The sequence below is a fragment of the Heloderma suspectum genome, chromosome Z (assembly GCF_057233095.1).
Source record: "Heloderma suspectum isolate Gila_16-S chromosome Z, 16-S_ref, whole genome shotgun sequence".
NCBI lineage: Eukaryota > Metazoa > Chordata > Lepidosauria > Squamata > Helodermatidae > Heloderma > Heloderma suspectum.
Window position 1 is genome coordinate 15196848 of NC_139476.1, and position 24294 is coordinate 15221141.

Sequence of the window (24294 nt, forward strand, 5' to 3'; positions counted from 1 at the left end):
CTTTTTTTTTTTTAAAGAAAATTTTAAACCAAGAGCAAGTGACCTTGTTTTCTCTTGTTGGTACAGCCCATCTCTGTGGGCTCCACCAAGCCAAGGAGGTGTTCCTGAAGACGGGCTGTAGCTTAGTGGTAAAGCACATGCTTTGCACGCACAACATCCCAGGTTCAAGCCCTGGCATCAGCCGGTCAGTGCAAACAAGATTGAGCTATAATACCCAACTCAATATAAGTTAAATTCCTGTGCACCCAAGGGACAGAGAAAGCTGGCTTGGAGGACCTCCTGGGGAGGATATGAAGGCCGCCCAATGACAGAAGCAGAACCAGAGGTTTTCGTACTGACGTTGCTGCTGAGGCAGATCCCTCTTCTGCAAATGGAGAGCGCTCATATAAAATAAAGGCTCTAGTCCTCAGGTTTTGCTTGTTTGTTTAGCTACGGAGAATTAACTTAGTGCAGCCTCCCCCAACCCGGTGTTTTGCTTAGCTACAAAGAATTTATATGCCTCTACAACATTTCCACAGAAAGGGAATCCAGCTTAAGAGTCCAGAGCAGGGTAGTTAAGGCCCCAAATTCAAACGCCTGCAGCAGCTAGTTTTTCCTGGGTAGCCATGGGCAAGCCGTTCACTTAGCCTTCCCCTACCCGGGACCCTCCTGGTATGCTGGACTGCACTCCCATCATTTCCAGCCAGCAGTGCCACTGCTTGCTGGGGATGATGGATTTGCAGTCCAACACAGGTGAGGGCTGCACTAAGTTAATGACAAGTTAACCCCCACAAGGAGAACTGCGATCTTGTACACGTGAAGAGTGTGACAGGAATGATATAGAACAGGCCTATCCAAAAAAAGGAGACCAGCGAGATGGTTGGGAAACGTTTTTATTTACACACAGAAATGTTCTTCCTAAAACCTCTCCTACTTCAGAGGAATGAACCGAGATGAGTGGGTGGCCCCAATACCGGGTCGGCCGTGTTTCACGGGTTTGTAAGTGATGGAAAATTCCCCTAAATAGTGGCCAATCATTTCAGGCTGAAAAAAAAAAAAGGGGTGGGGGGAAGACAAGCAAAAAAGAGGCACTGTCATAATGAGAAACAAAACAGTTGTGTTGGCAGAAGTATATAAAGAGGAATCTTCCAAGAAGAGATCTGGAGAAGATTTGTGTCTGTACACTTCACTCTACACCTCGAGGGAAAACTTAGGAATACTCAACCCCTGCAAAGTTATACAAGGTATTTGGGAAACAGGTCAAATTGCTGGCAATAATACAGAATTATCTGTGCTACAGAAGGGTTAAAAACTGTGAGGTGTGGCTATTATAAAACGAACTAACAAGTTAAGCTAGTGCTCAGTATAGGCAAGATGTGAGCGAGGAAACAGAACTGGTAGCGTGCTGCAACCTAACGGATGATATAGAGCATATTATACCTAAAAACAGAACAGGTTTAGAGTTGCCAAATTATGTTGCAAGACTGAAATAAAGCACAGCCCCTCCCCAAATCTGGCTACTGAGAATTGAGGCCCAGATTGAAGTTTTGGCAGCATGAGAGATTGAACAATTTCAGAATTCTATGTCTTTGGAGTTGCAAAGGTTTCCAAATTCTGCTTTTAAAACCCAGGGGTTATGTTTAAATGGCCTTCCCCAACCGGGCTCCCTCCAGATGTGTTGGACTCCAACTCCCACCATCCCCAGCACGGTGGGAGTCACAGTCCAACACTTCTGGAGAGCACCAGGTGGAGAAGGCTGCGTCAAAAGACTCTTAATCTTCAAGTCTCGTTGATATTATCATCTTGTTTCTTTTGTGTATATTGTCTGTTCATATGTTTTTATGTAAATTATTTTTAATCTCTGTATATTGTATTTTTAATGTTTTTAATCTTCGTAAACTGCCCAGAGTGCTCCAGCTATTAGGCAGTATAGAAATAATAACAACAACAACAACCACCCAACAACATGTGGCAGGTATCAACTTGTTAAAATTCAGGATGCCAGACATACTGTGATTTTGGAAGTCACTGAACTTTTCAGGTCAGGGTTCGAAAGCAACAGAACCCCAATATCCAACCTGGGTTCTATGCTAATAGCCCCTGCAGCCCACGCAAACACAACATTTCAACAGCAAGCCCAGTCTTAACTGCCTTGATGAAATCCAGGCTAGACTGATGTAATGCGCCCTTGAAGATGATACAGAAACTGCAACTAATACAGAATATGGCAGCTAGAACATCTGCAGCAGCTAAATGCATGGATCATATGACTCCTGTTCTGTATCGTTTACACTGGCTGCCTGTTAAGCTTCTGGGCCCAATTCAAGGTGCTGGTTGTGGTATTTAAGGCCATGAATGGTTTGGGGCCACGTTTTCTGAAGGACCACCTTCACCTGTATGAGCCCACCCAAACATTCAGATCACCTTCAGGGCCTGTACTGGCTCGCTCACCAGCAAGTGCCATGAGGCTGGTGGCTGCTAGGGAGAGGGCTTTCTCCGTGGTGGCCTCACACCTTTGGAACTCCCTCACCCCAGGAGATATGGATAGCCCCACCGCTGCTGGCTTGAAACAACCACCACCTGAAGAGACATTTATTCCAGTCCGCATTTGGCGCTTAAAAATCATTTGCTGCTCCTGTGGCGAGGGCATGCAATTGTAACTTGTACGTTTGCGCTTTTGCGATATTGTAAGCTGTCTTTTGAAGGCACCATGCCCTAAAAGGCAGGTTAAAACATCTTGTAAATAAAGCAAGGAAAGACTTGCCAGCCCCTTAATACCTATGATCCAACCCAACACCAGCAGCGGTAGTGGAACACAAACTGCTTAGCCCTGGCTTGCAGGAACAAGGGCCAAGCCACGATCCGGCCAGTCCTAAAGTGGTTTTCTCCTCCTCCTCGGCCGGCCGCCAGCTGCTCACCTTGATTTCCACCTGGTTGAAGGTCTTGCCGTTGTACACGCCAACCATGCTGCCCACCATCTCAGGGAGGATAATCATGTCGCGCAAGTGGGTCTTGACTACCTCGGGCTTCTCCATGGGTGGGGCCTCCTTCTTGGCCTTGCGCAGGCGCTTGAGGAGAGAGTGCTGCTTGCGACGCAGGCCACGGTTCAGCCGCCGCCGCTGCCGGGCGCTGTAGAGCTGCATCAGTTGCTCACTGGGGAGAGCAAGGAAAGGCAGGCCGGGTCAGTGCTGCAGCCACCTCTTAAACCCAGCAGGAGTAACCCGAGAAACGGGGGGATGGTGGATGGAGCAGAGTCATGCTGGAACCAGCGACCCTGGACCCAGCACACCGAGTCAATCAATAAATGTTATTATGCTCTCGCCAATCAGGCTTTTCACATGATCATAAAAACAAGTCAAACACATAACAAGATAGTAATTAAATAGAAATGGAAGGGGTTAATACTATTAATATAAGAGCAGGCTATGAAACTAGTTTAAGCACTTCTAAGAACATACTGTATCACCAGGCGGGTGAAAGATTTCTTTCTTTGCCAAGGCCAGCTTGGCATACTAAGCAGTTTGATATAGAATCATAGGGTTGGAAGGGGCCTACAAGACCATCGAGTCCAACCCCCTGCTCAGTGCAGGAAGCCCAATTCCTAGGCAGTCTCCCATCCAAGTACTATCTGGGCCTGACCCTGCTTAGCTTCTGAGATTGGCACATCCAGCCCTTTGCTCGTTATATATGATACACAATAATCTGTTCCTCCTAGTAAAAACACAATTTTCTTTTGTATTTTCTTTTGTCATTACCAGTCCCTCCCACCCCCGTCCAAGTTGCTACAAAGATAAAAGATCAACCCCCCTCCCAGAAATTATTTATTTATTCATTGCATTTATATCCCGCCTTTTTTCCTCCAAGGAACTCAAGGCAGCGTACATGATCCTCCTCCTCCTCTCCATTTTATCCTCACAACAACAACCCTGTGAGGTGGGTTGGGCTGAGAGTCTGTGACTGGTCCAAAGTCACCCAGTGAGCTTCCATGGCCGAGTGGGGACTAGAACCCAGATCTCCCAACTCCCAGTCCAGCACTCTCGCCACTACACCACACTGGCTCTCATTATTATGCTGTTTATTCATCATTATATACCGCTTTCCTTTATCAAAATACAAAACAGCATACAAAATGCATTAAAACTACAATTACCCGAACGTACAAAGATGATTAAAACAACAACAAAGAGAAACTACCAAGGGCACAATCCTGTCACTCTGGGAGACTTTTTAGCTGAGGAACAGGACAAAAGTATTTTAAGGGCGCAATCCTATGCGTGTTTAGACGGGGAACCCCACTACAATTCCAAGCATTCTCCAGCCAGCCATGCTGGCTGGAGAATGCTGGGAATTGTAGAGGGTTTTCCCGTCTAAACACGCATAGGATTGCGCCCTAAACTAGGAATTAAAACCAGCAAATTACGCTGCCTGAAGCCCTTCCGCCAAAGAATAATATACAGATGTCAGCAATAAAATAATAAAAATGTCCTCCCCGCACTGCCACCCCAGCTTTATAGCTGTCCAGATTCTTCCCATCCATTCCGCCCCCATAGAGAAGTTTCCAAAATTCAGATCCACAGATCTATTCAGGGTCACGGCCTACGCAGAAGGATTGTGCGCACAGAGAAGGCTATCAATTGCTATTAGTCACGGTGGCTGCATATTACCTGCCGGATCAGAGGCAATTTGCCTCTTTATATCAGTTGCTGGGGAACATGGGTGGGAGGGTGCCGTTGCACTCATGTCCTGCTTGTGGATTTCCCGCAGGCAGCTGGTTGGCCAGCGTGGGAACAGAGTGCTCGACAAAGTCTGTGGTCTGATCCAGCAGGGCTTTTCTTGTAGTTTTACCCCTTCATTTTATTAAAACTGTTTATATACAGCTCCACATCAAAAGCTTTTGGAGCAGTGAAAAGCAAGATAAAAGAATAAAAACACCAGGTTAAAACAGTTAAAACATTTTAAAAAACACAAATTCCAGTAAGGCCAAATTGGAAGGCCTTTTGAAATAGCAATGTCCCCGAAGGAACACAATGCTGGCGCCTGCCTGACCTCCAAAGGCAGGGAATTCCACCGGAAAGGGGCCACCACACTGAAGGCACTTTTCCCTCTCAGAGCCCTGCTTTGGGAAGGGTTGCAGAAGGGCAGCAAAGGCCCCAACCACAACCCTCAACAAGCGTCATTTAGGCCACCCCAAAACGAAAGGAACCAGAAACGGGCGTCCATCGAGAAAAGTAGCCATCTCTTACTAGGACATGTCGAGGAGCTGATCCAGGTCCACACCGCGATAGGTGAACTTCCTGAAGGTGCGTTTCTTCTTTTGCTCCACTTCCGCCTGCACAGGAAGAGGAGACACACCACGAGCTCATGCCGGGAAACAGCCATTTGGGGACACCGAACCGCCTCCTTCTAAATACACTCCATCTAACCCACTCTTTCCCCAACCTAGCACCCCCTAGGGAACTTCGGACTACAATTCTCAGCATCTTCCCCCCCACACCCCGCAGGAGTTGTAGTCCAACAAATCTGGAGGGCTCCAGGTTGGGGAAGGGTGGTCTCCCCCCAACAAACCACCCAGCAGCCCTCTCTTCTCAGGACACAAGTTATCCACTCTCATCCTCCTGTATCACCCTCAATCAGTCCTCAGAAAAAAAACCCCAGGTATCCATCCTTCTACCCATTAATTTTTTTCTATATTCCGAGGCTTACCCTCTGCCCATGCCCAGAGGTGCTGCTTCAATGTCCTCCCACCCACCACCCCCAGATATCTGAAGACAGAGGTGTAGGCTTGGAAAGGAAGAGTTGAGGCTTAAGCTCCGTTTGCCACTCTGCTCATGCTCAGAGGCACTGTCCTTTTAACAGCCCCCCTCCCCAGATATCTGAAGGCAGAGGTGCAGGCTTGGAAAGGAAGAGCTGAGGCTCAAGCTCCGTTTGCCACTCTGCTCATGCTCAGAGGCACTGTCCTTTTAATAGCCCCCCTCCCCAGGTATCTCAAGACAGAGGTGCAGGCTTGGAAAGGAAGAGCTGAGGCTCAAGCTCCGTTTGCCACTCTGCTCGTGCTCAGAGGCACTGTCCTTTTAATAGCCCCCCTCCCCCGGTATCTGAAGGCAGAGGTGCAGGCTTGGAAAGGAAGAGCTGAGGCTCAAGCTCCGTTTGCCACTCTGCTCGTGCTCAGAGGCACTGTCCTTTTAATAGCCCCCCTCCCCCGGTATCTGAAGGCAGAGGTGCAGGCTTGGAAAGGAAGAGCTGAGGCTCAAGCTCCGTTTGCCACTCTGCTTGTGCTCAGAGGCACTGTCCTTTTAATAGCCCCCCTCCCCCGGTATCTGAAGGCAGAGGTGCAGGCTTGGAAAGGAAGAGCTGAGGCTCAAGCTCCGTTTGCCACTCTGCTCGTGCTCAGAGGCACTGTCCTTTTAATAGCCCCCCTCCCCAGGTATCTGAAGGCAGAGGTGCAGGCTTGGAAAGGAAGAGCTGAGGCTCAAGCTCCATTTGCCACTCTGCTCGTGCTCAGAGGCACTGTCCTTTTAATAGCCCCCCTCCCCAGGTATCTGAAGGCAGAGGTGCAGGCTTGGAAAGGAAGAGCTGAGGCTCAAGCTCCGTTTGCCACTCTGCTCGTGCTCAGAGGCACTGTCCTTTTAATAGCCCCCCTCCCCCGGTATCTGAAGGCAGAGGTGCAGGCTTGGAAAGGAAGAGCTGAGGCTCAAGCTCCGTTTGCCACTCTGCTCGTGCTCAGAGGCACTGTCCTTTTAATAGCCCCCCTCCCCCGGTATCTGAAGGCAGAGGTGCAGGCTTGGAAAGGAAGAGCTGAGGCTCAAGCTCCGTTTGCCACTCTGCTCGTGCTCGGAGGCACTGTCCTTTTAATAGCCCCCCTCCCCAGGTATCTGAAGGCAGAGGTGCAGGCTTGGAAAGGAAGAGCTGAGGCTCAAGCTCCGTTTGCCACTCTGCTCGTGCTCAGAGGCACTGTCCTTTTAATAGCCCCCCTCCCCAGGTATCTGAAGGCAGAGGTGCAGGCTTGGAAAGGAAGAGCTGAGGCTCAAGCTCCGTTTGCCACTCTGCTCGTGCTCAGAGGCACTGTCCTTTTAATAGCCCCCCTCCCCAGGTATCTGAAGGCAGAGGTGCAGGCTTGGAAAGGAAGAGCTGAGGCTCAAGCTCCGTTTGCCACTCTGCTCGTGCTCAGAGGCACTGTCCTTTTAATAGCCCCCCTCCCCAGGTATCTGAAGGCAGAGGTGCAGGCTTGGAAAGGAAGAGCTGAGGCTCAAGCTCCGTTTGCCACTCTGCTCGTGCTCAGAGGCACTGTCCTTTTAATAGCCCCCCTCCCCCGGTATCTGAAGGCAGAGGTGCAGGCTTGGAAAGGAAGAGCTGAGGCTCAAGCTCCGTTTGCCACTCTGCTCGTGCTCAGAGGCACTGTCCTTTTAATAGCCCCCCTCCCCCGGTATCTGAAGGCAGAGGTGCAGGCTTGGAAAGGAAGAGCTGAGGCTCAAGCTCCGTTTGCCACTCTGCTCGTGCTCAGAGGCACTGTCCTTTTAATAGCCCCCCTCCCCAGGTATCTGAAGGCAGAGGTGCAGGCTTGGAAAGGAAGAGCTGAGGCTCAAGCTCCATTTGCCACTCTGCTCGTGCTCAGAGGCACTGTCCTTTTAATAGCCCCCCTCCCCCGGTATCTGAAGGCAGAGGTGCAGGCTTGGAAAGGAAGAGCTGAGGCTCAAGCTCCGTTTGCCACTCTGCTCGTGCTCAGAGGCACTGTCCTTTTAATAGCCCCCCTCCCCAGGTATCTGAAGGCAGAGGTGCAGGCTTGGAAAGGAAGAGCTGAGGCTCAAGCTCCGTTTGCCACTCTGCTCGTGCTCAGAGGCACTGTCCTTTTAATAGCCCCCCTCCCCCGGTATCTGAAGGCAGAGGTGCAGGCTTGGAAAGGAAGAGCTGAGGCTCAAGCTCCGTTTGCCACTCTGCTTGTGCTCAGAGGCACTGTCCTTTTAATAGCCCCCCTCCCCAGGTATCTGAAGGCAGAGGTGCAGGCTTGGAAAGGAAGAGCTGAGGCTCAAGCTCCATTTGCCACTCTGCTCGTGCTCAGAGGCACTGTCCTTTTAATAGCCCCCCTCCCCCGGTATCTGAAGGCAGAGGTGCAGGCTTGGAAAGGAAGAGCTGAGGCTCAAGCTCCGTTTGCCACTCTGCTCGTGCTCAGAGGCACTGTCCTTTTAATAGCCCCCCTCCCCCGGTATCTGAAGGCAGAGGTGCAGGCTTGGAAAGGAAGAGCTGAGGCTCAAGCTCCGTTTGCCACTCTGCTCGTGCTCAGAGGCACTGTCCTTTTAATAGCCCCCCTCCCCCGGTATCTGAAGGCAGAGGTGCAGGCTTGGAAAGGAAGAGCTGAGGCTCAAGCTCCGTTTGCCACTCTGCTCGTGCTCAGAGGCACTGTCCTTTTAATAGCCCCCCTCCCCCGGTATCTGAAGGCAGAGGTGCAGGCTTGGAAAGGAAGAGCTGAGGCTCAAGCTCCGTTTGCCACTCTGCTCGTGCTCAGAGGCACTGTCCTTTTAATAGCCCCCCTCCCCCGGTATCTGAAGGCAGAGGTGCAGGCTTGGAAAGGAAGAGCTGAGGCTCAAGCTCCGTTTGCCACTCTGCTTGTGCTCAGAGGCACTGTCCTTTTAATAGCCCCCCTCCCCAGGTATCTGAAGGCAGAGGTGCAGGCTTGGAAAGGAAGAGCTGAGGCTCAAGCTCCATTTGCCACTCTGCTCGTGCTCAGAGGCACTGTCCTTTTAATAGCCCCCCTCCCCCGGTATCTGAAGGCAGAGGTGCAGGCTTGGAAAGGAAGAGCTGAGGCTCAAGCTCCGTTTGCCACTCTGCTCGTGCTCAGAGGCACTGTCCTTTTAACACACACACACACAGCGTTTTTGAAGACGGGACGCCTGGCTCGGAAGAGAGGCCCTGCGGCGTAAGTCCCCCATGGCCAGCAATACCCATCAGGCGCCGCGCAGCCAGCCATAGGCGCGCAAGGGCCCCCCACCCCGGGACGCTTCGGCGGTCTAGGCCGGCCAGCCGCCCCCTCCCGCTCTGTCCCCCCCGTTCCCCCGCTCTCTGCCCCGCTCCCGCCCTCCGGGCCCCCTCGTTCAAACCCGCCCCCGCGCCGCACATAACTGGGTCCAAAGCCCCCGCGCCGCCCTCCTCCGGCCGGATGGATCCGGATTCTACCACCCCAAACCGACCCCGCTTGAGAAGCACCCACCATCTTGGCCGCAGTCTTCTCCGGGAAAAGGCCGAGCTCTCGCGCGGGCGGCTCTTGGTCTCGCGAGAGGGACGACTTCCGGGCCGGGAGAGGGACCAACGCGACGTTACGCCCAACCGCCGGCTCTAGAACGCCGGCTTCCGCCCACAAGCTGCTTGTGCGCATGCGGGGCTTCTTAAAGGGGCCGCAGAGAGAGTAAAAGAATGACCAGGAGAGACTTTGGCTTTCTTAAACGTGGGCCGGACGATTCGCGCTGACAGTGTTATTCTTAACCCATATGAAGCCCACCTGCGAACCTGCACAGAGGGCGATGAGAGGGGGCATAAGGAGAGCCCTGCTGGGTCAGACCCAGGGTCCATCTAGTCCAGCATTCTGTCCACACAGCAGCCAACCAGCTGTCGACCGGGAACCCACAAGCAGGACAGGAGCGCAACAGCACCCTCCCGCCCATGTTCCCCAGCAACTGGTGCACAGAGGCTCACTGCCTCTGGTGCTGGAGGTGGCCCATAGCCATGAGGACTAGTAGCCACTGATGGACAAATTCCTGGAGGAGGAGGAATAGGCGAACGCCCTTTTAAAGCCATCCCAATTGGTAGCCATCACTACATCCTGGGGCAGGGAGTTCCATAGTTTAACTATGCTCTGTGTGAAGAAGGCCTTCCTTTGATCTGTCCTGAATCTCTCACTGTCCAGCTTCATGGGAAGACCTTGAGTTCTAGTCTTTCGAAAGAGGGAGAAAAATGTCTCCACATTCTCCACACCAGGCATAATTTTGTAGACCTCTCTCATGTCTCCTCTGACCCCCCCTTTTTCCAAGCAAAACAATCCCAGCTGTTGCAACCTTCCCTCATAGAGGAGATGCTCCAGCCCCTGGATCATTTTAGTTGTCCTCTGCACTTTTTCCAGCTCTACAATACCTTTTTTTTTTAGGTGTGGTGACCAGAACTGTACACAGTGTTCCAAGTGTGGTCACACCATAATTTGTATAGGGGCAGTATGATATGGGCAGCTTTATTCTTTCCTGATTCCTTTCCTAATTGTGCCAAACATGGATTTTGCCTTTTTTTACAGCAGCCAGACACTGGGTTGACATCAAGCTGTCCATCACAATCCCAAGGTCTCTTCCTTGGTTGGTCACGGCTAGCTCAGGTCCCATCAGGCTAGAGTTGGGATTTTTGGCCCCAACGCACATCACTTTACACTTGCTTACATCGAACCACCTTTGCCATTTGGATGCCCAGTTTGGAGAGATCCTTTTGGAGCTCTTCACAATCCCTTTTTGTTTCAAGGGATAATTTGGTGACATCGACAAACTTGGCCACTTCACTGCGTACTCCTAATTCCAGATAATTTATGAACAGGTTGAAAAGCATTGGTCCTAATACAGATGCCTGTGGGACCCCACTATTTACTTCCCTCCCTTGGGAAGCAGGGCTGTTCCCCCAGCCCTGTTGAAAGAGTGATTTTTTTTCCTCTACCCTCCTCTTCCCTTTTTTCTTGTGTGCCATTTCTTTTTAGACCAGCTTCCCCCAAGCCTGTGCCTTGCAGGTGTGTGTTGGCCTGCAATGGCCATGCTGGCTGAGTTGCAGGCCACATCTGGAGGGCACCATGAGCTATAGATGGCTGCTTTAGATTGTAAGCCTGTGGGGCAGGGACTGTCTTGCTTTACTGACTGCACATCAGCTGCACTGAAAGGCTTTTGGGATGAGGGTTCAGATAGAAATACTTCAAATAAAAGTAATTTTATTTTGTTCTGACATGTCCTAGGGAACATGACCAGGAGGGTGCCATTGCATTTATGCGCTGTGTGGTGGGCTTCCCATCAGAGCTAACTGGAGACACCCAGGTGGCTGTGGTGTCCAGAAATGTTTTTTACCAGCTGAGGCCAGTACGCCAACTGCGGCCCAGTCTGGAGAGGACGGGCCTTGCCTCAGTGATCCACGCACTAGTGATGTCCAGGCTGGACTACTGTAATGCACTATGCGTGGGTCTGCCTTTGAAGACGGTTCAGAAATTCCAGCTCATGCAGAATGCAGCTGCCTGAGTGTTGGTGGGGGCAAGGCGATTCGATCACATAACGCCTATACTGTGCCAGCTGCACTGGTTACCGGTGTGTTTCCAAGCCCAGGTCAAAGTGCTGGTTTGGACCTCTAAAGCCTTAAACGGTTTGGGACCAAGTTACTTGAAGGACCACCTACACCCCTATCAGCCTGCCCGCACTAAGATCGGCAAGAGAGGTCCTTCTCACTTGCCCACCTGTGAGAGCACTCAGGTGGGTGACCACACATGAGAGGGCCTTCTCTGCAGTGGCCCACCTTTGGAACAAGCTGCCGTTGGAGGTCTGCCATGCTCCGTCATTGCAGGCTTTCAAGAAGGCCTTGAAAACATATTTTACCTTGGCGTTCTCTTGATATGACTGCCAGTGTTGCTGTTACTGCTGTTAACATTGTTGCTGGTTTTATTGTTGGCTTTTGTTTTTATTGTTTTTACATTTTTATCACTTTTAATATTTTAACTGTTTTTATGTATTTTATTGCTGTAAGCTGCCCTGAGAGGGCTTCTGCCCTGCAAGGCAGCCATGAAATATTTTAAATAAAATAAAAACACTGTGCAAACAGATGACGGACCACCCGGGCCTTTGGTCTTCTCCTCCTTCTGTTCATCTGCCTTTTCTTCGAGCTTGTGCATGGTTTGCCTTGTTTCATCTGCACAACAGCCCTGCCAGTTAGGTTAGGCTGAAAGCTAACAACCAGCTCAAAGGGGGTCAAGCCCAAGGAGCGTCACAGCCGTGCCTGTGTCTCCCCAGTCAGGAAGCCCGCTGGAGGCAAGCTTAGGGATTGGGGAAATGTATGTCTGAATGGATGGGGGCTGTGCGTGAGAGAGGGAGAAAGCGTTTGGGGGTGGATTTTGGAAGGGTCTTGAAAAAGAGGGAGCTTTGGGGGGGGATGCTTGAGGAGTCAGAAGGGAAGGATTCATAGGTATAACTGCATGCCCAACAGATACATGGGGTACTTGCATGTGTGAATGGAGGACGGATGGGGGCATGGTGTTGGGGGGTGAGAGAGCAGGTGAGCATGACTACAGGTGATGCATGGGTGGGTGACGCAGAATGGGGGCGCGGGAGGGAGAATGAGTTGGCAGTGTGGGTTGGAGGGGAAGCTGGGGGAGAAAGAGTTTGCCTTTTGTGAAATAGGTTTCTATTGGTACCAAAAACCTTGGCTTGTTTCACGCATTCATGCTCAGGCCCCAGCATGTCCTCCATCTTTAGGCGAGTTACTGGTCCTTTTCCATGCTAACAGGAACCCTGCTGACTAGCCACACCTCCCACGACAGCCATTTTGGGATAGTGCCCAGGACAGGTTCTCAAATGGCCCACCATGCCCCAAAAGATTTCCTACCCTTGTGGTGTATGGGGGAACCCCTATACATGCTGCCTTGGAAAGAAGCCCCATGGAACACCGTTTGAAATGACAGGCGGACGATGGGTCATATCAGCGCCTGTTAGCTCTGTGGAACATCCATGTTTGGTAGCAGTCTATCTCTAAGCTCCAGGAAATGGGGGCAAAACAGGAGAGGAAGTGCCTTCCTGTGGTTGCTCCAAAGCTTCCTGGAGATAGTGATGCTCTTCAACATCTACATGAAACCGCTGAGTGCAGTCATCTGGCGTTTTAAAGTTTGCTGTCATTGGTACGCTGATGACACAGAGCTCTATTTCTCCCTTGCAACTTCGGGTGAGGTTGTGGATGTGCTAAATCGGTGCCTGGCTGCAACAGTGGACTGGATGAGGGCTAATAAACTGAAACTCAATCCAGACAGGGCCAAGATGCTATTAGTAGATGGTTCTGCTGACCTGACGGAGGGTGCTCAACTTGTTCTGGATGGGGCCGCACTGCTCCTGAAGGAGCAGGGTCATGGCTTTTGGGTCCTCCTGGGGCCATCTTTGTCACTTGACGCTCAGGTGGCCTCAGCGTCAAGAGCGCCTTCTGCCAACTTCGGTTGGGGGCCCAGCTGCGCCCTTATCTGGACAGGGAGAACCTGGCTTCAGTTGCCTATGCTCTGGTCACCTCCAAGCTAGATTACTGCAATGCGCTCTACGTGGGTCTTCCCTTGAAGATGTTTCGGAAGCTGCAGCTCATGCCAAATGGGGCGGTCAGATTGATGACGAGGTGTCCAAGCATATCAGGCCAGGTCTGGCCTGCTTGTGCTAGCCCCCTGTATGTTTCCGGGCCCGATAGAAGGTGCCGGTTTTAATCCTATAAAGTCTTACATGGCTCCAGACCACAATACTTGAGTGCCTCTCCCAACATTAACTGACTCAGACATTCGGTTCAGCATCTAAGGCTCTCCTCCAGGTGCCTCCCCAGAGGGAAACTCCGAGGATGGCAACAAGGGAGTGGGCCTCCTTGGTGGTGGCCCCTCAGTAACGGAATGAACTCACCCATGAGGCCTGCCTGGCACCAGCACTTATCTTTACTGCACCAGGTAAAAAGCTCTCTCTTCCCTCAAGCATTTGGCAGCAGACAATGAGGTTAATCAGGTCCCGGGTTTGCCTTACTGTTGATGTGAAATGGTTTGAGTTTTATGCTGTCTCCGTGGGTGCCGACGGTTCCTCTGCTTGTCTGTAAATGGTTCTGCACTTCGTAAGTGTTTTAATGGTTTTTTAAATCTTTGTAAACCACCCAGAGAGCTTCAGCTAAGAAACGAGATGGAAACTGGACATGCAACTAGATGGACGTTTGGCCTGAGTCAGAAGGTTTTGAGCTTTCCTTGGCGCCAAGGTTAGGATGTAGCATCTTTTTCTTTGTGACAAGTTGGGGCACACAAGCTGGAGTGGGCTCTTTTGCACAATTTCTTCCCCATTCTAAAAGGTTGAAATACTTCTCCTATGGTTTATTTACTGGCAGCAAGAGCTTTAGGGCCCAGACACAAATTCTGGTTACATCTTCATCGCACACTGTTTTAACTAGTTTGTTTTAGATTTTAAATTGGTCTTAGCTAGCTTAGTGATTTAATATGTTTTTAGCTATTTGTATTATTTATTGGTTTATACTGTTTAAATTGATTTTATCTGTATGCTGCCCTGAGATCTTTATTGTATAGGGCGGGATACAAACATTTTAAATAAATTAATGTTCTTTATCAGTATGTAGCTTTGTACATCTTGGACTCACATTCAAGTAAATGGCCCCATACAATTCTACAGAAAATCAGTTTTATCGATTTTTCGTTCTGACCTTTTCTAACGCTCGAGCGACAAGCTCTCAGAGTTCTTACTCAATTACTCAGAGGATACGATACTGAAAGACAAAATCGAGACCCTCTGGCTAACAGAACCAAGAGCCATACTGTCAGACCCTCTCAACAAAAGAGCCTGGTGTTAACTGAGCTTGTGTCTGCACTCTCGTAAGCAGTGCTTTTCTGGCTGGATCGGGCCTAGCTCAAGAAGTGTTTACAAAATCCCAGCGATCTACTAGGAACTGGCTGGTAAATCCCAGCAGTGAACTGTGGTCTACCTTCAACCTGGCGCAGCAGTACATGTTACACAAGTCTTCCAGATGCGTATGGGACTACAACTCCGAGTGCTGCTGGTTGAGGGGTGGCAAGGGTTGTAGTCCCAACGCATCTGGAGGGTGGCAGAATGGAGAAGGCCATGTTCAACCAGTGAGGCAGAGGTGGGAGGGCGTGCGCGACTGAGCATCAGGGACAGGCTGGGATCTTTGTTTGCTGGTTTTGCGGGACACTTTCAGCCCAATTTGGAAAAGCAGCATAGCAATAAAACTGGTAACAGCGACAGAACACCTTCTCCCTCTCCTGTCAACATACAAGCATCTCCCTGAATTACCTCCCCGTTTAGCCAAAGCACTGGGCTAACTGTTGCCCCCGAAGACCAGCTATTGACAACCCTTCAGGCCTCAGCAAGATTTAAGGCAGGACCACCATTTTTCTCTGCACAGATGTGCCCTGACGCCACCTCAGAAGAGACGCAGGAAGCTGCCTTAAGACGGAATGAAGCCATCGGTCCATTTAGCTTGGTATTATCCCCACACCAGCCTGCTCAACCTGATGTGTTGGACTACAACTCCCATCTGCCCTAGTCAGCACGGACAACTCGAGGCCCTTTCAAAGTCCTCACCTGCCAGGCTTGCGGGAAAGGGCTTGCTCCTGGGCTGCTCCCACACTCCGGTCCCATGCTCTGCGCACCTTCAGCGGGGGTCAGGATGCATCTTTTCAGCTTTTTACGTCATCGTTATGGTTTTTGAAGTTTTTAACATCTCACTGTGTTTGTAAGGCAGTATAGAATACAAGAGCTAGTGCGGTGTAGTGGCTAGAGTATTGGACTGGGAGCTGGGAGACCTGGGTTCGAGTCCCTACTCGGCCATGGAAGCTCACTGGGTGACTTTGGGCCAGTCAGACTTTCAGCCCGACTTACCTCACAGGGTTGTTGTGAAGATAAAATGGAGAGGAGGGGGATGTATGCCGCCTTGGGTTCTTTAAGGAGGAAAAAAAGGCGGGATATAAATGTGATAAATAAAATAAATAGCAGGCAGCAGGTGGTGGAAGACAGTGACTCTCCAGGGTTTGAAAGTTTTTCCCTCTGCCCCTATGCAGAGATGCCCGCAACAGAATCTGGGACCTTCTGCACACAAAACACATGCTCTGCCACAGAGCCACTGCCCCTTTTTGTTCCCATTTTAAACCACGGGAAACTGAGTCCCAACAGCAACTTTGCCCAGACATGCCGTGAGTGCTGCACCTTGAGAGGGAGCGTGGAGTTGGCATGAAGGCCCCCTTCTCACACTCACCCATGGAACTTAACAGCCATGGATGGCAGCTACCTCATCAAGCAGGGGTAGCCATGGCAGGATAAGCAGATAGGAAGCAGGCTGAGAGCAAGAGAAGGCTGGAATCTCGACAGCAGTAGCCTTCAGTTCTGAAAACCCGATTTGAGTGCTTCGGGCTTATATCTAATATGGAGGCTAGAACCTTTAAAAACATTTGTTTTTCAAAAAAAGGAAGCTCCGGTCCTCAAACATCATTGTTCAAGTTGTGCCTGAGCAATCTTCACGCTCAATCCTTTGACAACGTATTGAGTTACCACTCTCCACAGGCCAGTGTCGCCTACCCCAACCTGGGACCCTCCCAACTGCATGGGCCTACAACTCCCACCAATTGTTGGCTGTGGATGATGGAAGGGGTAGTCCAAGGCACCTGGAAGGCACCATGTTGGGGAAGGCCAGCCCCTTGCCAGTTCCCTGTCCAATTATCAAAACGAATTAGAGCATCGTTTTTCTGGTGACTGACTGCTTTGCGCATTTGAAGGCAGAAAATGCCCAGGCCTAGCCTAAGGGCTTCAAACGTTCTGAGAGAGAGTGCTTTTCCAAACCTAGCACAAGCTAAGGAATGACCGCCAGGCCCAGAAAACCAAAGAACTGAAAACCATTGTTACTCTGAACCACTCAATGAGATCTTCTGTCTGCCCCACCTGGCTATTCAGGCGGGCATTTGGGGTGGGTTAGGGTTTTTTTAGAGCAATGTTGTTTTGTTCAGTTGATTATGTAAATTTGTTGTATTTTGTGTTGTGATTTGTATTGTACACCACCTAGAGAGACCAAGTAGCCGGCCAGATGAGCGGCTAATAAATCTAATAAATAAATAAAAAAATAAAACCCAAGATGGTTAAAATGCTCAAGCCGCCTTTTATCATTTGGTGGGGAGGAGACCAAATTCTGTTTGACAAGCCGGAGAATTCAAAAAAGGTACAGAAAACAGAAGCGCTGATCAATTTAAGCTGCCTCATGGGTCTCAAGCTTCAAAAATACCTGACAGGGATCAGAAACACCGTCATGTGCGCGTTGATCGGGCTTCTGTGGCCACATGCGAGTCTTTGTGGGGAAAGAGCAGCCTTCCCCACCTAGGCTGGGGCGGACAATACAGAGCAATAAGGAATCGTGGTCTTAGGCTCACTGCTGTTGGCTGAAAAGCATGCAAGCTTTAAAGTTACACAGAAGCAATCAAGTGGGAGGAAGGGACAAGTTTGAAGGCTCCTGCTGGCTACCAGTCCAACCCAAAATGGAGCTGATTCAATACTGTGAGAAATTCAAGCATGGGGGGGCAGGGGAGAAAAAAGTGGAGACAGGTTTGTGTTTCTAATCCAAATGTACTTCTCTTTATTCAAACCAGGGATGATCACTGGTTAGTGCAAAATGCACCCCCCCCATTTTTTTTTTTGCCTGAGGGAAATCTACATCTTTCCAAGGCCTTCATTTAACCCCCTTAAATAAATCCACATCCCAACAGGATTTTTTGAAAGAACCTGAGGCCCAGATTGAAACACTGTGCTTCAGAAGTGACACGGTGCCTTTCAAACAATTCTGCTCCTATACTGTTATCAACCCAGAAACAAACAACAAATTACTTAGCACACACAGTAGATTCCTTTCAGTTTCCCCCCCTCTCTTGTTTTTTTTCTTTTTCTTTTTTAAACTCCCAGAGTTTCTGGACCAACCACACTAACAAAAGGAGGTCTGGAGCTGACCCTCACTTACTTCTAAGCAGTGCTAATGGAAACCCTGTTTTTTTTTCTTTTAAATTAAAAAATAAGCCAGCATACATAGTAGAAAATTTCTCTTAAAAATCTCACAATCTGTAAATGTATATATTTTTCTTCTTTAAACATAAAGTTTACAATATATGGTAAAACAAAGGCTCAGGGAAAAAAAATAAATTTCCAACAAAAATATAGAGAAAGAAACCTGAAGTTTTTTTTTTTAATTAAAGCTGAAGACGTTTTTAAAACCCTGTAGTTTGAACCAGTGACTCACTCTTTATTTGTGCTGATGGGTTAAAGAAAGGGATTTTTTTAAAAAAAAAACTGCAGTCCAAACACCACCCACAGTTTCACTTTCAAAAGCCGCCGCCTCTTCTTCCCCCAACACTCCCCCCTCCCCAAGATGTTACGTTTGTGGTTTCCCCCCAACCCCCTCCGGCAAAGTAGGTGATTGTCACAAGTTCATAAGTCTGGGATTCCTGGATTTCAGCTGATACCAGATATCCTGCTCTGGACAGAACTCCCTGATTTCTTGGTGGGCGTGCTAGCGTCGGTAGGGGTGAAAACCTTGAACGTTATGGTTCTGTCCACGGCCAAAACCACTGCCCCCTGCGGGCGGCCCACTTGAAGGTGGTGCTGAAGAGCTTCCATAGGAGGGTGGCTGTTGGCTGGGATCGGCAAAGCCTTGTCCAAAACCACTCAAGTCTTGTCCGTATCCTAGAAGGGAGAGATAGAGAGAGAAAAGTGGGGTGGGGAGAAGATGGAGATGAGTTCCTGTTGCAGTTTCTATGCCAGAACGGTAATGTCTAAACCAGCCTTTCCCAATCTGGTGCCTTCCAGATGTCTTGGACAACAACTTCCACCATCCCCAGACAGCATGAGTGCCACTGTATTGAAGCCAGAAAGCTGGATAGGAATCCTGCGCTCTGGCCCAGGGGTAGGTACAATGGAAGCTCACGAGCGGGACATGAGCGCCAATGGAAGCCACTGGGCTGGCCACTGTGTGAACAGAAGGCTGGACTAGATAGATCTTTGGTTTGATGCAGGCAGGGCTCTCCAAATGTCCTTGATCCTTTTAAGTGTAGATGCCAGAACCAGGGACCTTCTGCATACCAAACAGGAAAGGTCCCTCCTGTGCAAGCACCGAGTCATTGCTGACCCCTAGAGGGACGCTGCTTGTGCTGGCATTTTCATGGCAGACTGTAGCGGGGTGGTTTGCCATGGCCTTCCCCAGTCGTGACTACCTTTCCCCCAGCAAGCTGGGTACTCATTTTACCGACCTCGGGAGGATGGAAGGCTGAGTTGACTTGAGCCGGCTACCTGGGACCCAGCTTCTGCCGGGATCGAACTCAGGTCGTGGGGAGAGTTTCGGCTGCAATACTGCCACCTACCACTCTGCGCCACACGAGGCTCTATACCAAACAGGGGTTCTGCTAATGCCCCTCCAGAGATTATAGCTGTCAGTGGAATATCGCCAGCTCGAGTTTAAAGCTAGTGGTTCACTCTTCGTGGCTGGCTTGCACCGATCCCTCCAACAGACACCCCAGGTCCACCACTGCTCATCGTGCCACCGTATTGGACCAACAGCTTTTGGTAGGGCAAGGTTTTCGAGTGGCACAGAACTCTTCAGAGAAGAGTACGTCTGATCTTTCAACATCTGCTGACAATGCTCCACGACACCATGGGCAAATAATCAAACTAAAAAGTGCAACATGCAGAATGGCTTTCTCTAAAAAGTTTGGAGAAGAAACAGACTGTTTCGATGCTATTCCAGGGGCATTTGGTGTTATTTTAAGAGAGACCCAGTGGAGGGCTGAGCATTCTCATGCTAGCAGAATGGTTTTATTCATTCATTCATTTAAAAACCCGTCTGGACCTGGCCCAACAAGCAGTTAGGTCAAGTGATGGAAGAATGATCAGAAGCCGTGTACACACAAACCATTCTTCCAACGTAACACCTGTTTTTTCTGTTCTTGCTGCAGAGCAGACAAATGGACTCCCCCCTTAAAGAGAAGTAAGTAACTCTACTCTGGAATTGTCTGCCAAAGTGCATTCTGAGTTGTGCTGCTCCAGCTCTCTCAGGGCGCTTCAACCCACCACGGAGAAGACAACCTCCTCTCTACCAAGCTGAGTAGGGGAGAACTCTCGGGTATCCTCATGTGACTTCACAGACCACAATTCCCTTGTGCGGGGTAGAGGGGGGAAGGAGTCCCTCCCATATGACGTGTATACAAACAGAGCAGAAGGTCCTTGCACCTGAATAACTTGGGAGCTCAAGTCCCCAACACTGTTTGTGTGAACACAGCAGGATTTTGATACTGAGTGGTAATTAAGCAAACAATCTATTCATGGCAGTGGAATCAGATCAGCAGCTGTGTGAACTAGAAGAACCTTTAGGGGGAGGGCAAAGGCCTCCCCTGCCCCACACATCTTAGGAGACGACACCCCTGCAAGGAAAAAAGAGGTTACTTCTCCCCCCCGCCACCCCCTTCCACATGAGAGATTACAAGCAAGACGATTTGGTGTAAATAGGCTTCACCTACCTAGGGTAACTCACTTCTCAGCCTGACCATAAGTGTGTAAACAAAGTATTGGCCCGAAGCCTGAAGGGTCTTGAGAATAGGTACCCAGCCCTGGTAAGAAATGGAGGAGACCAGGGTGACTAAACCCCCAAGAGAGCCCTGCACAAAAGCTACAATTCTCTTGGAAAGGCAGCAAGGGTCACTTACCCACTAGGCGGTGCGTTTAGGGTCCCCCTAGCTGAAAAGACGGACAGCATTTGGAAGATGCTACCCAAGGGGGCTGGAAGTATTTCAGCAGGGGTATATAAGCCCCCTTGGAGGGGTCTTAAAACAGCTCCACATCTTAAAAGGGAGAAAACATGCAGAACAGTGGGGCAAGGGGACGACCGCCTTTGCATAATATTCCTTTAGAACTTGGCGAGAAGTAAAGAAGGCACGCCTTGGAAGTTGTCGAATACAGTCTTACATGTGAGAGCATCATAATATTTGGAGATCCAGCAGGCTATTGAAGCTCTCCACTCACAGGGACATACATTTCAAAGGATACGGCCCTATCTTGAGAGCTAAGGGGTGGCTGTTTTGAGGTAGCTTGTTTCTTAGGACACACTAGGGAGGATTCACAGCCCAACTTTATCTTCACTCTCCCTAAATTTCTCCCTCTCCTCCTCCATCCTCAATGAGCATTCTGGGTAGCACAGTCATTCGAATCAGGCTACAGAAACTCCTGAGGGACACATTTCAAAATACAAAGAAAATAACCTGCCGTTCTTAGGACAGAGCAGTAGTGTAACAGCATTTGTAAAAACCCAAAGCATAAAAAATGAACCCCACATGCCCATCCACGCACCATTGCTCTGTCTCGGCTTGTCTCGGCTTAATCCTGGCCACGAAAAGCTAGCCTGGTCAAGGATACCCTAAGGCTCTTCTGGAAAAGCAGAGAGGCTCGTGCATAGAGGCAATCTGCAATGTGGCAGGACATTTGGGAGAGTTTTCCTTCTCGCAAATTCCTTTTCCAACTGGGTGTGTTTGTGTGTGTGTGTGTGTTAGCTGGGACTACCTAGACTAGCCAACCTAGTTTGGGGAGCCTGTGAATTTCCTTGCTATCAGGCAGAGACCCTCTTCAACTGAACTACAAGTCCCCTTTGTTGCTCTGATCATTCTGACCCAAAATGGACGAGAAGGCAGAACGTCTCAAGCATCCTCCCGTTGCATACAATTTCAACAAGGCTCTTCCCGGCAGTGCTCAGATTTCTGCCATGAGATCAAGACACTTTCATTGGCCTCTTCAGCAGCTTTGTAAGGTTTCACTTCAAACATCCTCCCCACTGCCACTTAGACGTCTGTTAAGTCATTTGGCCAAATAATCTATTCCAAATAGCTTTAATGCACAGGGCATTCCAAAGTCAAAAGGTAGGACCTAAGAGGGCTGTATTTTTTTGGGGGGGGGGGGGCAGGAAGCTTGCCAAATCAGTGCTAAAAGATTCTCTTCTGCTCCTCTACCAGCCCTACACTAAACATTCAGCTATCTACATACACTGGGCTCAGCAGAGTCTCCACTGGCACCAATAACCCTGTTTAAGTGCCCAGGAAGAATGCAAGAGAGAAAAAAGCTCGACGTGATGGCTGTGTGACTTCACCTCGCTTCCACTCCAGGTTTCTCCACTGAATACCTGGAAGGGGAGATCTCAAAGAATCATAGAATAGTAGGGTTTCAGAGAGACTGAAAGAACTGGGCATGTTTAGCCTTGAAAAGGGAAGACTGAGGGGAGATAGGATAGCACTCTTCAAGGACTTGAAAGAAGGCCAGCATCTCTTCTCGATCATCCCAGAGTGCAGGACACGGAATAATGGGCTCCAGTGACAGGAAGCCAGATTCCAGCTGAACATCAGGAAAAACATCCTGACTGTTAGAGCAATACGACAATGGAACTGATTCCCTAGGGAAGTGGTGGGCTCTCCCACACCGGAGTCATTCAAGATGAGGCTGGACAGACATCTGTCAGTGATGCTTTGACTTGGATTCCTGCATTCAGCAGGGGGTTGGATTCGATGGTCTTATAGGCCCCTTCCAACCCTACTATCCTGCTCAATGTAGGAATCCAAGTCAGAGCAGCCCTGATCCCAGATCTTCTAACCAATAAGCCTCCTGAGCAGTTTCAAGAAAGGAAGGGAAAAAAACTGTGGTCTGGCAGTAAGTAAATCAACAGCCAGAGGGGAGGGAGAGAGATGGGTATTTTGGGACACACATGGGCTTGGACGTGGGGGGACTTCAATGTTAGATTGATTGCAGAACACCGTCTTACGTTTTGGGATCCACCGATCAAGATTCGGCATGTAGTCAATAGAGATACATGGGAAATGCCCAAGTTCAGACCACTCTCCTTCCTATCCCACTTCCAGCAAGTCTTCAGGTACGGAATGAAAGCAAGAACGCAGGTCAGGTTTTGCTGTGCTTTCCTTTCTTTGCCTCTCAATCTTGCGCTTTGTAAAATCTTAATCTCATGCCTGTTTTAGTGTTTTATTGCTGCACGCTGCCTTGGGAGGGCTTCTGCCCTGAAAGGCAGCCAAGAAACATTTTAAATGAATACATAAATAAAAATAAAACTGTCCATCTAGAAATACCAGCAGGGTCCAGAGCCCTACTGAAGGGGACTAGTGCCCTAAGCAACACAGGCACAGGTTTTCGTTCTTCCAAGGGCTGCTCGCCTCTGATCTTTAAAAGGGATGGAACAACACAACCTCTACAAATGAGTGGCAAAATGGAACAAAAAGTCTTGTGCTGTTGACCTGCCAGACAGGAGTGACAAAGGCTTCTTTGATCAGTTTGGGGAACCTGTATTAATCCAGAAGCAGGCCTTCTCAGGAGGCAAGAGAGCAAGACAAGAATACCAGAGAATGTCTGCTGGAATATCAGAATTTGCTACCAGAAATGTTGGCCAATGGAGAAATGAGAGGGTGCAAAGCTTGCTGAACGTGTCTCAAGAATAGCTCTGGGATGATGCTGAAGCCACGTCCTAGAAAACTTAAGACTGCAGACTCCGAGGATGTGAGCAAAAGACCCCCACTCCCTCATTTCTGCAGCTGCAGTATCCGTAAGGAACCGGGGGGGGGGGGATGACATACTGCACAACTTGTGCTTGCAAATTCTGTTCCCCTGCACTGGTTTGACCTCTGCTGTCGGCACAAAAAATTATGACCCAGATTACCTTTTAAAGTCCCTTTAAAAGGTTGAAACCTGCTGCTTAGAGACAAAGAAGCCCACTCACATCAAGCCAGTAATTCAGTCAGATTCATGCCCCCTCCCGCTTCATTCCCCAGGGTAACAGCAATTTCAAGAGAGCTGTGATTCAAATGGCGCTTATCAGAAATGCTATTCATCCCACCCTAGTCTCCTCCCATGGACGGGTACCATGTTCACCTGAGGCAGCCCTGCCTAGATCTCACGGGTCAGCTTTCAAGTAAGCGATGCTTATCGCAGGCCTCTACCCTCAAGAGGACAATCAAGCTCAAGAGGACAGGCAGGGCTTTTTCTATTTAAAGGTGGAAACAAGGCCACTGTCACAACAGATGTCTCTAGAGATCTTTTGCCAGGCATGACTTGCGTGCAAAACCCCAATTCTGTTTACCAGCGGAGCTATTCTGAACAAAGCAAAACAAAAGAAAGAGGAAGGGGGGGGGGGGCCCTGGAAGAAGAGACCAATGTTGCATGGAGCAGAGCAGGAGGCAAACACTTACCAAATTGACTATAGGGGAATTCTGGCTGGCCGGTTGGTGGCTTGCTCATGTCCTGAGTTGGCTGAGATGGTGGTGGAGGTGGGGGGAAAGCTAGTGGTGCTGCCCCGGGAGTGGCAGGTGGCGGAGGAATGCCAGCGGGGGCAAACTGGTCAGGTGGAGGCGGCGGGGCACCGTATCCAAAGCCTGAGGGGGTGGAAAGGAGGCAAGGGAACAGTCACTGTAGCGTCACCAGAAGCCTGCACTGATAACCAAAGCCAAGGCAGGAAGGGAAATGCCCTCTGGATAGGCCTCAAGAACCCTTCCCCTTC

The 24294-nt window shown here is 49.8% G+C and overlaps 2 protein-coding genes across 3 annotated transcripts in view; both read right to left on the reverse strand.

Annotated features, from left to right (window-relative positions):
• Positions 1 to 856: 856 nt before the first annotated feature.
• On the reverse strand, positions 857 to 12443 carry RPS15 (ribosomal protein S15). The gene is made up of 6 exons (XM_084825705.1): positions 12389 to 12443; positions 9470 to 9477; positions 9182 to 9355; positions 5223 to 5308; positions 2898 to 3132; positions 857 to 1023 (listed from the first exon to the last, which is right to left on the reverse strand). Exons 1-6 carry the CDS (start codon positions 12441 to 12443, stop codon positions 910 to 912), a joined length of 672 nt encoding a protein of 223 aa, XP_084681831.1. The 3' UTR covers positions 857 to 909.
• Positions 12444 to 17319: 4876 nt separating this feature from the next.
• DAZAP1 (DAZ associated protein 1) overlaps positions 17320 to 24294 on the reverse strand; it is a 49977-nt gene continuing 43002 nt past the window's right edge. Inside the window, exons 11-13 of one of the 2 annotated variants that reach the window (XM_084826323.1) lie at positions 23987 to 24169; positions 20273 to 20362; positions 17320 to 18446 (exon numbers count right to left, since the gene is read on the reverse strand). In XM_084826323.1, coding sequence (XP_084682449.1) covers positions 20283 to 20362; positions 23987 to 24169 — 263 coding nt within the window. In that variant the 3' untranslated portion in view covers positions 17320 to 18446; positions 20273 to 20282. The remainder of the gene's footprint in view (positions 18447 to 20272; positions 20363 to 23986; positions 24170 to 24294) is intronic. The other variant, XM_084826322.1, reaches the window with a different exon arrangement.

Coding starts and splice junctions, on each gene's coding strand:
- RPS15 (XM_084825705.1), bottom strand. CDS start 12,443: ATGGAGGACATGCTGGGGCCTGAGCATGAATGCGTGAAACAAGCCAAG. Junction 3,133..5,222: donor CAGCTCCTCGACATGTCCTA/GTAAGAGATGGC, acceptor TGCTCTCCCCAG/TGAGCAACTGATGCAGCTCT. Junction 1,024..2,897: donor TCAACCAGGTGGAAATCAAG/GTGAGCAGCTGG, acceptor TTTTTTTTTCAG/CCTGAAATGATTGGCCACTA.